The following is a 16,519-nucleotide window of genomic DNA, read 5'->3' on the forward strand; positions in this document are numbered from 1 at the left end:
TGGGGAATAAAGAAGCTAAAAGGACAAAGAAGCCTTGCCTGAGTCAAAGTAACATGACTCCTGCAGGCAGAAGAGACAGTGGAATCTTTTTTTTTAATATACATAACCAAAGAGTTATACGGAAGGAAGAACAGAGAAGTACAACGAAGGAAAGAGATCAAAAAACAGGAGAACAAGATACTTCCCACTACAAACGGAAAACAGCTAAGTGAAAAGAAATTAATTGCAAGACAATTCTAACAAAGTAACACCAACCAATCCTGCTGTAAGTCTCCCAAAGAAACATGACAAAAGAATCCATTTTCCAAGAACCAAAGTGACGAAAGGAACACCACTCTACTCCAAAGCATGCTGATGGAAGTGGCTATATCTTTAAAGATTCTAGCATTTTTTCCAGCCAAATACACCGAATGATAGCTGCTACAGTACAATGCCAAAATCTTTCCTCTCTTTCCTTTAGCCAAAACCCCTAAACATAATAGTGCAAGTTCACAGTATTCTGTAAATTGGAAGAACCTAATCAAAATAGTAGGTCTACCCTCTATCTATGACATAGCTAAGTACATCATAATGACCATAGCTAAGTACATCATAATGACCATAATACCCTCACTAACTCTTAGTTACCAATATAGGTAATAATACTAAATAATCAATAACCAACAACACTCCCACTCCTTGAGCATGGATATTATATGCTATTAACTTGTTACAAATGAATTTAACCTGAGCACTCCCTAAAACTTTAGTGAATATATTAGCAAGATGGTGTTCAGATTTCACATAAGTGGTTTTAATGAGCTTCTGCACAATTTCTCTGAGACAAAATTACAATCAACTTCAATATGCTTCCTTCTCTCATGAAAGATTGGATTGGAGGCAATGTGACTAGCACCCTACTTATCACACATCAACTACATAGGTTGAGACTGGAAAACCAAGCTCTTCCAACATGTTCTTCAGCCAATTAACATCTAGTGTATGCCAAAAGCCCAATATTCAAATTCAGCGCCCGACCGGCCACATAAGTTTGTTTTTCACTCTTCCAAGATACTAGGTCACCAACAACAAACACAAAGTAGGGTAATCCAACCTAATTTGCATTTGTATAAACTTGAATACAAATGTGACCCCAATCCAAATACAAGAGGCCTCTCCTTAGTGCACCTTTTTTAAGCCTTCGCAAGATATGAATGACAACATCCCAATGATTTGTTTGAGAAGAATCTAGGGACTGGTTCATAAAACTTCTTTCGCCGCACTCATAGTGTAAGCAATAGAAGGAGATAGCAACTCAATGCAGTAAAGTCCACCAGCCTCATGTGCTCCACAAGTCGTCTTCTCAATTCAAATCCTGAATGACAACAGGGTGAGGAAAGAATTTCAGGGCCGTTTGTTTGTGCTTAAAAGCCTCAACTTAGAGGTTTGCTCTTAATCAGTTCACTAATAAGCGAACCAGTGTTGTTTGTTTGGACTCTAAATAGGTGATGAATGTCCTCTGACTGAACCAGCATCTGCTCCCTCACTGATTCAGTCAGTATCACATTAGAACTCAATTTTACCCTCTCCTATCTTCTCCTCTCCATGTCATAAGGTTCACTGCAGTGTAAGGAGACTACACAGCAGTGATTCTGCTGCTAATATACCGGACATGCAGAGAGAAATATAAGGGGTTAATTTTGAAGGAAGGGGACAATGCTCCTGCTGCTTCAGGTGAGCCATCTCCTTCAGCCGCTGGGTCAATGCCAGGGTTGCCTCCTCTACAGACAGCACATTGAGGCCCTTGAGGGTGAAGGAGACGGCACGAGAGCTGCTGTGGCTTCTAAGAAATTACTTGAAATACAGTTCAACAAAGAAGACATTGAAGGGGGAGATGAAATTGTCGGAGCAGGTAATCGAAGAAATTAATGAAACAGCACTGAAGGAAGAAGTTACTCTAATGATGGTGGTGGAGATGATTGCAAACTTGACATTGTGAGGACTTGGTGCTTAAAGTGCTGAAAATTTTGGGGACTTCAGCGATGATCCTGATAGATTCCAGCTAACATTGCAAAGAGAAGGAATGGAGTTAACAGGAAAAGAGAAAACATATATATTTTTATAAAACTAATTATTGGCTCTTGTTATTTTATGTATATTTATTTATTATTAAATAATATATTTTACTCATAATACTATTTTTATTAAAAGAAAATATTTTTAACTATTATTTTTATGCTTTAAATTTGAGACATTATTTTTGCTATAACAAAAATTTTATGGTAGTTTTTGAAAATACTTCTTAGTTATAACAATCAGTTTTGCTCTTGATACTTTAAAGGGTTAAAATAGGAAAAATACATATAATCAAAGGTTAACTACCAAACAAATAAAATAATTCAACATTTAGTTTCAAAGACAAGTTCTAGTAGTATAATGAACATAGTTCGCACATTCAAAATTGTATTCAGTATTCAGCGCTTAATGCTAAATTTCATCAAATGCCTCCTTACTGAAAAGTTCATGGGTTTTTAATTTTTCCAATCGACATGAGATTAAAAAGAAAACTTAGGAAAATATAAAACAAAAGAAAAAGAGACATGTGTAGTAGGATTTATTGTCCCATTCCCTTAATGGTTGTAGTGACCCATTGGCAAGGGTAACATGAGGTATGTTTTTTTCAAAATAATGGAGGGTGAAAAAGAAATTGGTTATACAATTAATATTGTTAGTAATGGCTGAATCTATAACCTAAGGACTAGTGAGAGAAATAATGGCCAAGAATTTGTGGGTTTACCAAAAGCAAGAGATGCAATGGGAAGAGAACTTGCTAGGATGCTGTTTGAGTACTCTTCTTGTGGACGAGATACATGTTCCTCCATATTTGTTGAACCAAGAGGAATGGGGTAGAGTAATGCCTCAGGGAAAAGGGAGACTTAGTTATATTGATGTTTCCTCGTGGTAGAGTAGGAATTGCATAGAAAGCCCTTTGAGAGAGGGCGAGTGTTCATCAATCTTGTAAAACCCACTAGTTATTGTAAAGATATTCAGCCTATTTGCCTCCCTCACTAGGCATACGTTGCCTATGAAGATGTGATTATATGAATTTTTGCTTCACAGCTTACCCCTTCATTCACGTTTACTTTGCTTGCTCACTGCTCTCACTTAATTTGTATTTGATGCTTGTGAATGGTTTAATTCTGGCTAACTAGTTAAACTTGAAAAACTACTAGTATCGCACAGTCCTTCACATGGTGTGAAGTGTTTAGCCCATGACATTACTAGATGATCTTTATCATGTTCACCAACTACCGACTCCAAAAAATATCTTATTAACTTCACTAATTTTCAAGCAACTCTCACTGGGATTAATAAAAAGGGACAAGTAGTACAAGGAGATGCAAGAAAGAAAAACATGGATACGAGCAATACAACTACATGAACTAAAGAAAGCTCCTTTACGCCCATCCAACCTCCTAGCAATTCTCCAAAATACTAGGTCTCAAAAAGTATAACTAATGGAATTGACCCCTTTAGGGACACAGAACAACACACTCTATAGCATAGCAAAAGAACTCAAATCAATACCTATACCCACAATACCACTCTAGGATAAATTTACTTTTAACCTTGACATCCTCTCAAAAGATAGTAAAATGATCAAGACATTAAAGAAACTACTTGTATGCTCCAAAAGAAAGAGAATTGTATCGTGTACGAGCTAAAGGTGCTAAATGGGTACATCATCATGACCCACCTTAATCTACAAAATGGGAAATCTGAAGTATTAGATGCCAATTAGGTGGACAAGGGTGGGGAAGTATCTGGACTCTGGAGTTTAAGGTGGAAGGCAAGAATTTTTCATTGTTTATTCCTAGTGGTGCAAAAGGGGTTGGATGACAGCTTTACGAGCACTTTCTACGAATTAGCTAAGGAGTTTCATCATGAATTTGGAGGCATAGGCGATGCAAGTCCTAAAATTCCTAAATTTTGGAGTCGAGTGGTGATGGAAGGGAAGTAAGGAGAAGGAGAAGGTTGTGCAAGGAGAGTCCAACAAGAAAGCAAGAAGTAGTGTATGGGAATATAAGTTGTCCCTTTGGTGTGCAAGCTATAGTCAAAGGATCCAAGGTGCCAATTCAAGAAACAATAGCAACTCGATTGGAGTTGATGCTCATTCTGCTAAGGCACCTAAGGTTTTGGAGGACAATACAATACTAGCCGAGATGGCTAGGGTTACGCTCAGGGAAGAGGAGGCCAAGACCTAGGTTGGGCCCCTTGTTCCTCATTTCAGATTTGGCCATATAGTTGAAAGGAGAGCCTCCTTTTAAACCAAGTTGCACCACTTAATTGAATGGAGCCACAATGTTTTGGGCCTTACTTTGGATGCTAAGGATGGCTCATCTCATCTGGATCTTCACAGATGGATTAGGTTTTTATTCAAGCCCATTATAAGGAAAAGAGCAACTAGGCTGAGCCCCTTATGGATCCTATTAATGAGCAAGGCTAATTTCCTAGACTCAATTCACTAAAGCATAATATGAGGAAGATGGATCTTCAGTCACATATCAATGAAGTCCAAAGCCTTTCTCCAGCTCTCGAAGACATGGATGAAATAGATCAAGTTGCAAAGCAAATCCAAGGCGCCATTAGCTTGGTTTTGAAGGGTTCGAATGGAATCCTATTCGTAGTGATCAAATGGGGTGGTTGGAGTGACCTTTTGAGAAAAGTAATTAATGGGATTCTTTACAAAAGCATTAACTAAACTTTCATCGCTTTGGTGCCTAAAAAGAATAAGTCTATTAAAAGTTGTAGATTAGTGTGTATAAGATTATTGCAAAGGTTTCAGTTGAGAGGCTAGGTTTTGTGATAGGAGATACTATTCAGAGGCCCAAAGTGCTTTTGTGGGGAGTAGGCAGCTTGGAGGATTTCTACTTCTTCAAAGGGTCTTCGATGCACCCTGCAGTGGAAGAATTGAGAGATCTAAAATTGATGCCATACATGATAGGTCTCCAGGCCATGGGTTTACTATAGAGGTCTTTATAAAAATCACAAATACCTTTCCTAAAATCCTCTTCCCCAGTTAAGGTGATTTCCCCAATTTCAATGCTGAATAAGGTGTTACTTCTACAGTAAACGTTTGTTGTCCGATGAAAGAATTTTGTATTAGAGTCCCCCTCCTTTAGCCATAAAGCTCTAGATTTTTGCCTCCAAGATATCTCTTCAAGATTAATAACCTCATTCAATTTCTTCTTAAGCATAGGCTCTTCTAGCTCTCTATTCATCATCAAGACCCTAGACTATTTCCTGCTTATCAATCTCTTTGCTGCCACTACAGATAACAATCTTCTTCGCTTGGACATTCCTGAAGGTTTTTCTGTTCTATATTTTTAGTTTTTCTTTTATTCCTTTCAACTTTGACACAAGCACAAAACTAACCTTCCTCGTGACCAGAATAAAAGACCACCAAGTTTTCACTAACTCCCCAAAACGATCATGTTTTAACCACATAATCTCAAAGCAAAAGGAGGTTAGCCCCCATTTAACTTCCTTTGTGTCAAGGAAGACGGGAAAATGATCTGAGATGGGCCTAGGACATAGATCCTAAATCACAATACCTAATTCTTAAAGTGAGTGTTGCATGAGTCCGAGTCATTCAAAGTTTCGAAATTAGGCCTATCAATCAAATCATAAAAGTTGGGATTGGCACACAAAGTGTCATAACCAGTACTAGGGTTGGGACAAGGGCTAGTCTTCCAGCATCATTTGGAAAATTGGGGGGTTCCTGCTCCAGAACCATCTCATCTTGAGTTGCAGCTGCCTATGAAGGGAGGTCCTATAGGGGGACAACCTTCCCAAAGTAGACTAACTTTTTGGCAACTTTAGATGGATTACCATGTAGCTTAAAGGAAGAAAAAGAGTTGGGATTGGACTTTGAGTAGTTAAGTGAGAATGCAAGGTCGGAAAAGATCCCCATATCTATAGCTCCAAGGCCAAAGTTAAAGCCCACACCAACATCCTCAAACGATACAAAGGCTTTAGGATTGCTTTTATCAAGCTTATGGAAATCCAACGAGTCACCTGTAGCACTGCTCTTCTCCCCCACAACACTCGCAAAGGATCACATGCGCTTACTCATCTTCCCCACCACCTGTGGATTGGGTGTTAAGCCACCACTCAATAATAAACTCAAAGGCCTACCACAATGAGAGCAAGGGCACAAGGGAGCTGATTTGTTGAGAATTGGGTTCAAATCCAATGGGGAGGCCGTCAGCTTCTTCTCCACCTACTGCACAACTAAAGATGTTGAGCCTTTCTTTGTGGGAGAAAAAATACGACAGCCTAGCTCGGCTGCCGAGGAGGATCCCTTGTATTCAAACCCCTCCGGAAATGCAAAGGTTCTCCAACCACCACTGTTAGTCTCCATAAGGGCAAGGTAAGTTCCCAAACTTGTTTGAGTTCGGCTTCAAAGTGAGGGTTCTATCCTTGTTCGACAAAATCAAGAATTTGCCTAGGGTACGGATTTTTTCAAAGCCCAAAATTCTTCCCAAGATTCAAGAAATCATTTGAATTCAACCATCTCTAGGAAGATGGAGATCCTTCTTCCTTTGCGGTATTTCATGATTCTAAGTAAATCAAAACTTCCCCCTTCTAAGACTAGGTCGAATTACTTCCTTTCGACCACCACAGTGTGCTTCCCATCCCTCAATATCATGTCAAGACAGATAGCAAAAAGAGAACCAAGCCAAAGAAGCTTGTGAACTAGAAGAAAGCTTCATAATCTGAGGAACAAGGAGAAGCTTGCGAAACAGTCACAAAATCGACCATTGGAAGCAAGCAAGCACCAAAAAAGACCAGAGAGAAAGGTCAAAGAGGAAGGCCCAAAGCGAGAGAAATGACAGTGAAGAGGACTGCTCAAACTAGGTATTGCGGAAGGAAGATGACTGCTTGAGAGTGAAGGGAGTCGTGGTCGAAAGGGTTAGATCAAGGAAACAGTTGGAGAAGGGAGGCCCCGAGTGTGAAAAACGACATTGAAGAGGACTGCTTGACCTACGGCTTGCGGCAAGAGGATAAGGAAAGGAATGCTCAAGCGAGAGGGGAGTAGAGATCAAGCGAGAGAGGAGTTGAGATCAAATGGATTCTCTAGTTTAGCACAAAACATGAATAAAGAAACTCCATTGTTGACAGCGAAGGGAGACGTCAAAGGGAAGTCAGCGAGGGTATTCAAATTCAAGCAGCATCGCACGAGTTTAGAATGCTCATGTTCTTACATGCAAGAGGATGCCTACAATTATGCTTTGGGATAGGATTGTGTATCTTCCCTACTTGTGGGCTTTTGTAACCAGATGTTTCGAAGGGTTTTCTTTTTCTAATTTACAGCATGATTGGCTGGCTGTTCTTTTTTTATTTATTTTGATTCTTTTGTTTTTTTGTTTTTTGTTCTTGTATCTTTTAAGGAGGATTTCTCATGCTCCTTGTTTGTACTTCTTCTTCTTAGTAAAATCTCTTCTTTTTCAATAAAAAAAAAATATTCAACACCAACAATCTGTTACGAAGTACGAGGCCTCTAAGGCTTTACCTCTGGATCTGTGTACCCTAGTTTTGACAGTTCAGAATCTGCTTCTCATCTTTTTCCTGCATTGTTATCTCTACTGGAGGGTTTGCAATAAGTTGTTCAGTTTTTTTGGAGAGAGCTGGGTTTGCACAGAATTAGTGGAGAATTTGTTGGCTTTTTCCTTTATGGGATTTGTTGGGAGTAGAAATGGCTCAGTTTTGTGGACGTGTGGGATTTTCACTGTTTTGCAGCATACTCGGTCAGAACAGAATGTTCATATTTTTACAGGAAAGATGACTTGCCCTATGCTCTAGGGCTTCATTGTGAGCTTTTCGAAACTACAGTGACTGGCTTGCTGTGTTATTTGATCGTAATTTTTTCTTCTTTGATCCCTTTTCTTTTTTGGACTACTTCTTATGCTCCTTTTTGTGCATTCTTTTTTTCTATAGTGAAGTCTCTTCCTTCTCTACCCAAAAAAAAAATGCATTTACTCAGTATATTGGGGGACTCTGCTATCTATCACACAGAGTTGCAATCCAACGACTTTTTTAACTCAGTTGATGAATTGGCTGCCTTTACTTGGGGTGCTAAGGAAAAGGTTCTACATGAGCCACCTCCCCCCAACTCCAAAAAATAAAAATAAAAATAACTGACCGACTCAGAGGGAGTTGAACACTTTTCAATGACTGCTATATTTAGATAACAAAAAATTTCATTAAAGAAAGATCAGAGAAAATTAGAGCAAGAAGGACAAGGCATCCTCCAAAAATAAAAATAAAAAGGAGATTCCGTTTGACTACTATTAATGTCAGGAAATAGGAAAAAACTGCAAAATCTGATCCCATTTATCGTAATCCAAATTCATCCATGATTTCAGGGGTCACAGATCACTTCACCAGACACAAGGGGGATAGCCAAGCACCCGCGATCTCCTCACCAGCATGGCATTCCCATTATGAAAAAATAAAGTAACTACTCTTTTGAAGCTTAAGAACACATTTATCCCAATTGCCCTATGAAGACTTGTAATGCTGTTGTGGACAATGTTCAGACTGTAAACACACTTAAGTATTCCAGGGATGAAAATGAACAGCGGGATGTTAGCTAGCATGCCCATCGACTTTAAATCGGGGTCAAGTTGTATTTTTCAGCCTGAGGATATCAATGCAATCCACATGAAGAATTATTTTTATTTTTATTTTTTTACTTTGGGTATTTTTCTAGGATTGTATCTTTTAGATCTTAAAATATTTCTAGCAAAGTAGTACTGAATTCACTTAGGTTTCTAAAACAATTTTATTTTTCTCCTATTGTCATAAGCCTATAAAGGCCATCAATTCAGAGGTGCTAATAACAATTAGTTTGTGTTGGATATTGATCCAGCATCGATAATATAGCACTAGGTAGCCAGTCAAAGTTGAAAGAATTCTTTGTCTTTTAAAAGATTGGTTTTACATGATATAAGAATTACTCTGCTTCTGATCACCACTGGATGGCCATAATCCCGGCTTTTATTGTTTTCCAAGTCCCAACTTCTACTCTTAAAAGATCACAAAATATAAGTACAGTTGATATGACAAAGCAGTTGCACAGCTGCTCTAGAGGGCAGTTAAAACAAATACAACAACAACAAAACCAAACCTTAAGTCCCACCAGGTGGGGTCGGCTATATGAATCCTTTTCCGTCAATTTATGCAACCATGAACCATTTCTTTTAATAAATTCAGGGCTATTAAATTCTTACTCACTATCTCATTCCAAGTTATTTTAGGTCTACCCCTACTCCTTCTACTGTCCCCTACAGTTACTAACTCACTCTTCCTCATTGGTGCACTATGTGACCTACATTGCAAGTGTCCATACCATCTGAGTCGTTCCTCCCTTATCTTATCTTCTATAAGAGTTACACCTAACTTACCGAAAATATGTTCATTCCTTAATTTATCCTTCAGTGTTATACCATCATCCATCTAAACATTCTCATCTCGGCAACTTTTACTTTTTGGATATTCTATTTCTTCGTTGCCCAACATTCTAATCAATATAACATAACTGGTCTTATAACCGTCCTATAAAACTTTCTTTTAATTTTAAGGATATTCTACGATCACAAAGCACGCTTGAAGCACTTCTCCATTTTACCCAACTTGCTTTAACTTTACGCATTGCATCATCTTCAATTTCTCTTTCAGCTTGCATAATAGATCCAAGGTATCAAAATCTACAAGTGCTATTTATTTCTTCATCATCAAATTTAACCTTGTCTCCAATATTCCTCCTGCCATTACTGAAATTACATTTCATATATTTTGTCTAATTTCTACTTATCCTAAAGCCTCTAGATTCCAAAGCTTCTCGTCATAATTCTAACCAAGCCTCTACTCCATCCCTAGTTTCATCAATCAATACAATATCATCTACAAACAACATACACCATGGAATCCCATTTTGAATACTCTTAGTCAGTTGGTCCATCACTAAAGCAAAATGATAAGGACTCAAAGCAGATCCTTGATGTACACCTATGGTGATTGGAAATTCTCTTGCTTCTCCATCTATAGTCCTTACACTAGTCATTACTCCATCGTACATATCCTTAATAACATCAGTATACCTACTACATACACCTTTTTTTTCTAAAACCTACCATAGAAATTCCCTAGATACCCTATCATATGCTTTCTCCAGGTCAATAAATACCATATGCAAGTCCCTCTTCTTTTTCCTAAACTTTTCCATTAATCTTCTTAAAAGATATATAGCTTCTGTAGTAGATCTCCTAAGCATAAAACCAAATTGATTTTCTAGAAACCTTCATTTCTAGCCTTAATCTTTGTTCAACTACCCTTTCTCATAGTTTCATCGTATGACTCATAAGTTTAATTCCACAATTGTTATTACAATTGTGAATATCTCCTTTATTTTCGCATATAGGTATTAAAGTGTTTTTCCTCCATTTATCTAGCATTTTCTTAGTTTTTATAATTATATTAAATAAATTAGTTAACCATATAAATTCCGTTATCACCTAAGAATTTCCAAAACTTCAATTGGGATGTTATCCGGTCCTATAACTTTCCCATTTTTCGTCTTTTTTAGTGCAAAGTTAATTTCGTTAACTCAAACTTTGCAAATAAATCTCATATTTTTAGTCTTTTCCGCATTTGTCAAATCTAAGTTTAAGCCTTCTATTTGGTTTTCATTAAACAACTTACCAAAGTAACTTCGCCATTTTCTTTTATGTCTTCATCCTTAACCAAGACAATATCATCCTCACTTTTTATACATTTTACATTTCTTAAGTCCTTACTCTCCTTTCTCTAGCTTTAGCAAGTTTAAATATCTCTTTCCCCTTCTGTTGTATCTAATCTATCATACATACTTTAAATAATCTGTATTTAACTTTACTAACGGCCCTTTTTTGCATCTTTTCTCGCCTCTTTATACTTTTCAAAGTTATTCATGTTTCTACATTTTTGCCACGCTTTATACCAAATTTTTTTTGTCTTTATGGCTTTTTGGACATCTTTATCCCACCACCGACTTTCTTTGCTATTCAAGAATCTTCCTCTTGATTCACCTAAAATCTCTTTTGCTATCTTTTTAATAGAACTAGCTAATCTACTCCAAAGAGTATTTGTATCTATCCCATCCTCTATAGTCCAATCTCCATCTTTGATCATGTTGATGCTTTTATTTATAATAAATTTGCTGGTAGAAATTTATAAATTCAAGAATATATTTTTTATATCAGAGAAGGGACTCAAGCAATTATAAATTCTAAAAAAAATATATTTATACATTCAATATTTGCATTCTTCTAAGCTTCGCAGAAAGGACTTAAACATGGACATTGGACCTTTATGAAAAAAAAAAAAAATGGACGTCCAGCATAATGTTGTCAAATAACTTGGCATTCAATGTAAGGGTGGCCATGTTCCTGCTTGCTATGTGCCATATGTACCCAATTCACACACCGCAAATAGCCACCAAGGCAAACAAAAAATCTTAAAATTAGTGCATCCCTGTCAGAATTCAAAGAAATTAGGAATATGAAACTAATGTTTTAATGTCTAAAAATTCCACGGCAGGTCATGGTGTCTTGGGGTGTCTCTGTGCTGTGTTATGTTTGGTTTTTCCTTCGGGTTTTTTTTTGTTTCTTGGAATTGTTATAAAGTGGGTCCTGTGGCACTTATAGAGTGTCTTAATTTGGCCGGCATGTATTTGTGCTAAATTGTAAACAACATTGAGAGTCCTGCATAACTGAGCAGATTCTTACTACAACAGATATACAGTAAAAAATACATGCATGAAAACCTTTTATACGATTTTTTTAAGCCAAATTCTTTACAGCAAAGACATTCGACCTGATTGGGTGTGGCAGCATCAGGTTGGTTCTCTTTTTCTTCTTCCGTGCCAAACCATATTCTTTCACCAAGGACTGAACTGTCTGGAGGCACAAGAAGCTCAACATTCTCATGTGACGCATCAGAAGCAGCCAGAAGCATTCCACATGACTTGATACCGCGCATATTCCTCGGCTTCAGATTAGCAAGGACAACTACTTTTTTTCCCTGCATGTGTATATTTATATAACAAATGATGACAAGACTCAAGACTCAAGCTCAAAATTCAAAACTGAAAACTATTTCCAGGTTAAGAGCTAGCCCAGCGTTTAGAGTTTTTTCATAGGAGAAAAGAAGGGAAAAAAAGAAGGTATCTTAAGAGCCCAAAGCAAATGATGAGGCATAGATTAACTAGCCTTATCACTATACTAGCATGTTTAACATCTTGCAAAACCTCTTCAAGAAACAAGAAAGCCTCATCACTGACCAAAAAGCTCAAATAACTTATTCCATAAACTCCAAGTTGATGAACAATGTAAGAATAAAATGTGAAAGAGACTCATTACTATTATAACACATAAGACACGAATCATGAGATCAAGTCTTATATGACCTCTTCCTCTGCATCTAATTGTCGGCGTTAAGTGTATTGCCAGTGACTGACCATACAAAAGCTTCAAATTAGAGGTACTTTGGCTTTCCAAATACAATAAAAAAGAAGAAAGGTCGTAAAGGAACAAATTAAATGTCAATTAAAGGATTTAAAAGGAAAAAAAAAAAGCCCCAGCATCATCCAAAGCCCCTATCTTATAAGCCCTCTTGGAAGAAGGCTGAATAGAATCCAACAAAGAAAGTAACAACTTTAACAGTTTTTATGAAGATAAAAGTTCCAAGACCCATTCCCCTACTTTGTATTTGAAAGATTTTTTAGAAGAAAAATAACCATTCTTATTGAATTTCAAGAGACACGACTACAAGATAAATAGTGAAGGCCACCAAATTAGGAAGGCCACAAAATCAGCAAATCAAATCACCACAAAATCAGCAATTCAAATCAGCAGATCTCTAGCCTAGAAAACAGGAAACTGAAACTACTAGAAACTGAAATAGTAATTTCAGATTTTAAAAAATATAATTTCCTAACTTATTCCCTAGAAATCCAACAACCCCCCACCCCCCTCTTCAAGTTAAAGCGTAGATATCTATCATGCCCAACTTGGTTACAAAGAGCTCAAAACTAGGTCGGAAAAGTCCTTTGGTGAAGATATCGGTTAGTTTTTTAGTAGTAGGAACAAAAGGCATGCAAATAGATCCACTATCAATCTTCTCTTTTACGAAGTGTCTGTCAATCTCTATATGCTTTGTGCTGTCATGTTGTATTGGATTTTGAGCAATACTTATGGCAGCTTTGTTGTCACAATACAACTTCATTGGCATGTTCACCAGCATCCGCAGCTCTTCAAGAACTCTCCTCAGCCGTAGCATCTCACAAACTCCGTTAGCCATAGCCCTATATTCTGCCTCGACACTACTCCTTGCAACCACATTCTGTTTCTTGCTTCGCCGTGTGACCATATTTCCCCAGACATAAGTACAGTATCCTGACGAGGATCTCCTATCAATGACTGAGCCTGCCCAATCTGCATCAGTGTATGCTTCTATGTTCTGCTGTGTGGTCTTATGGAAGAGTAAACCCTTGCCTGGTGAACTTTTCAAGTATCTGAGAATCGGATAAACTGCTTCAAGATGTTTCTCGCAGGGTGAATGCATAAACTGGCTTACCAAACTCATAGCAAACACAATATCGGGCTGTATATGAGATAAGTAAATTAACTTTCCCACCAAAGTTTGATACCGAGTTGTATTCACTAGATCACCTTCCATGTCATCTCCAAGTTTCTGATTGGGATCTATTGGAGTGTCTGATGGCCTACAAGTGCTCATCCCAATCTCCTTAAGGAGGTCAAGGACATACTTCCGTTGGGAGACAACAATCCCTTTCTTCGACCGAGCAACCTCCATTCCAAGGAAATACCTTAGAGATCCTAAGTCCTTGATCTCAAATGTTGATGAGAGGGAAGTCTTCAATCAGTTCATCTCAAGTACGTCATCTCCAGTGAGGATTATATCGTCTACATACACAATCAGTATTGCTATATTCCAATCTTGTGAATGTCTTATAAACATCGTATGATCACCTTGCCTTTGAGTATACCCTTGACTTTTAACAAACTGAGTGAATTTCTCAAACCAGGCTCTTGGTGACTATTTTAACCCACATAAGGACTTCTTTAGTTTACACACCTTTGTGCCAAACTTTCCGCCAAATCCTGGAGGAGCATCCATGTACACTTCTTCCTCCAGGTCTCCATTAAGAAATGCATTTTTTTCATCCAACTGTTGCAGAGCCCAGTCACGATTAGTTGCAAGTGACAAAAGAACTCTTACAGAGGTTAGATTTGTGACTAGGGCTAATGTTTCCAAGTAATCAATGCCATAGGTCTGAGTGAATCCCTTGGCGACCAATCGAGCTTTATACTGTTCTAGAGAACCATCAAATTTATACTTGACTGTAAAAACCCATTTGCACCCTACAATTGTATTTCCTTTGGTAGATCAACTAACTCCCACGTGCCATTTTTTCAAGAGCTTTCATCTCCTCAAAGACAGCCTCCTTCCACTCAGGAACTTTCAGAGCATCCTACACAGTATTAGGAATCTTTATACAAGACAATTGTGAGGTAAAAGCACGAAAAACAGGTGAGAGATTTTCATATGACACAAAATTGGACAATGGATGTTGGGTGCAAGACCTCACACCCTTCCGGACAGCAATGGGAAGTTTAGAATCATCAAACTCAAGATTGGAACCAAACTTGGGTTCAGAACTAGAGGGCTCAGAACTCGAAGATGAAATGGACTGAACATGAGGTAAAGGCTTGGTGAGGACATTACCTGGAGGGTTTACGGATTCTGGACAGTGTAAAGGATTTGAAGACCCTTTCCTTCGAGTTGTCCTTTGTCGCGAGTAGACAATGTCAAATGGTACCAACGCTGTGGTGTTTTTTTCTGTTTCTCCTTTGTTAGTCATTATAAGATCATGAACACCATTAGATGGCACTGTAGGAAGACCTTCCTTTATAGTATCTAAAAAACTCAACTCACTTTCTCCTGGTATAATAAAGCTTGGGTTTTCAGGTTGAATAATCAAAGTTGGAGAATCATTTTGTGAGTCTTAAGTTTGGAAAAAATCATGAAACACAGCCGAATCTTTGCTTTGGTTCCCCCCCTGAAGATGAGGCATAAAATAGGGATGTAATTCAAAGAATGTAACATCCATGGTAACAAACATTTTTTTGAAAATGGGTTCAAAACATTTATACCCCTTTTGAGTAGGAGCATAACCAACAAACACACATTTTGTGGCTCGAGGTTCAAGCTTTCCTCGATTATGACTATGAATATGAACAAAAGTGGCACAACCAAATATCTTTAGTGGTAAAGAAGAAGACAGCCGATTTGTTGAATAAAACTTATGAAAAACATCAAAAGGTGTTTCAAAGCTTAAAACCTTATCAGGCATTCTATTTATAAGATATGTAGCAATAAGAATGGCTTCACCCCAAAGATATTTAGGTACCTGATTGGTAAAAAGCAATGCCCGAGCTACTTCCAATAAGTGTTTGCTTTTTCTTTCAACCAAACCATTTTGTTGTCGAGTGTCGACAGAAGAGCTTTGATGAACAATTCCTTTTTCAAAAAAAAATTGGCCCAAAATGTTTTTGAAATATTCTCGACCATTATCACTTCGCAATATTTGAATATTTTTTTAAAATTGTGTTTGTACAATGGTGTAAAAAATTTTGAAAATTGTTTCCACTTCAGATTTTTCCTTTATCAAATAAACCCAACTTAATCTCGTGTGATCATCAATAAAGATCACAAACCATTTTTTTCCAGAAAACGTAAATGTTCTACATGGGCCCCAGATATCACTATGAAACACAATAAATGGTGTAGTTGGTTTGTAGGGTCGGGTGGAAAAGGATGCACGATGATGTTTAGCAAACTAACAAACTTCACATTGAAAAGAAGATGGACTTTTATTCCAAAATAAGTTGGGAAACAAGTATTTTAAATATTGAAAACTAGGATGGCCTAACCTATAATGCCATAACATGATATCATTATCTTTGAAAAAAGAAACAGAATTTAAGCAAGTACTTTGACATTGTCTACTCGAGTTAGGTCCATCGTCAAAATAATAGAGTCCATCTTTTTCCTTAGCACTGCCAATCATCCTCCCCATGGTCAATTCCTGAAACTCACAATAAGAAGAATAGAAATTAGCTTGACATTGATGATCAGAGGTAATTTTACTGATGGACAACAAATTGCAAGACAAATTTGGAACGTGGAGTACATCATGGAGAGTTAACAACGAAGTGAGTTTGATAGTTCCTATCCCAGCAATTACCGAGAGTGAACTATCTGCAATTTTGACCTTTTTATTGCCTGCACACAGACTATAGGATGAGAACAATTTGGAGCAACCGGTCATATGATCAGTTACCCCAAAATCAATTATCCAAGAATGAACAAAATTAGGAATAACACCTAAAAACGTAGTAGCAAAAGAGTT

The 16,519-nt window shown here is 37.5% G+C and overlaps 1 protein-coding gene across 4 annotated transcripts in view; it reads right to left on the minus strand.

The window, feature by feature from the left end:
- Nucleotides 1-16,519, minus strand: part of LOC131160374 (uncharacterized) — a 38,046-nt gene that overhangs the window by 11,107 nt on the left and 10,420 nt on the right. For all 4 annotated transcript variants that reach the window (XM_058116003.1, XM_058116001.1, XM_058116002.1 and 1 more), the window contains one exon: nt 11,899-12,105. In XM_058116003.1, coding sequence (XP_057971986.1) covers nt 11,899-12,105 — 207 coding nt within the window. The remainder of the gene's footprint in view (nt 1-11,898; nt 12,106-16,519) is intronic.

This window comes from Malania oleifera, chromosome 7, assembly GCF_029873635.1.
Source record: "Malania oleifera isolate guangnan ecotype guangnan chromosome 7, ASM2987363v1, whole genome shotgun sequence".
Lineage (NCBI taxonomy): Eukaryota > Viridiplantae > Streptophyta > Magnoliopsida > Santalales > Ximeniaceae > Malania > Malania oleifera.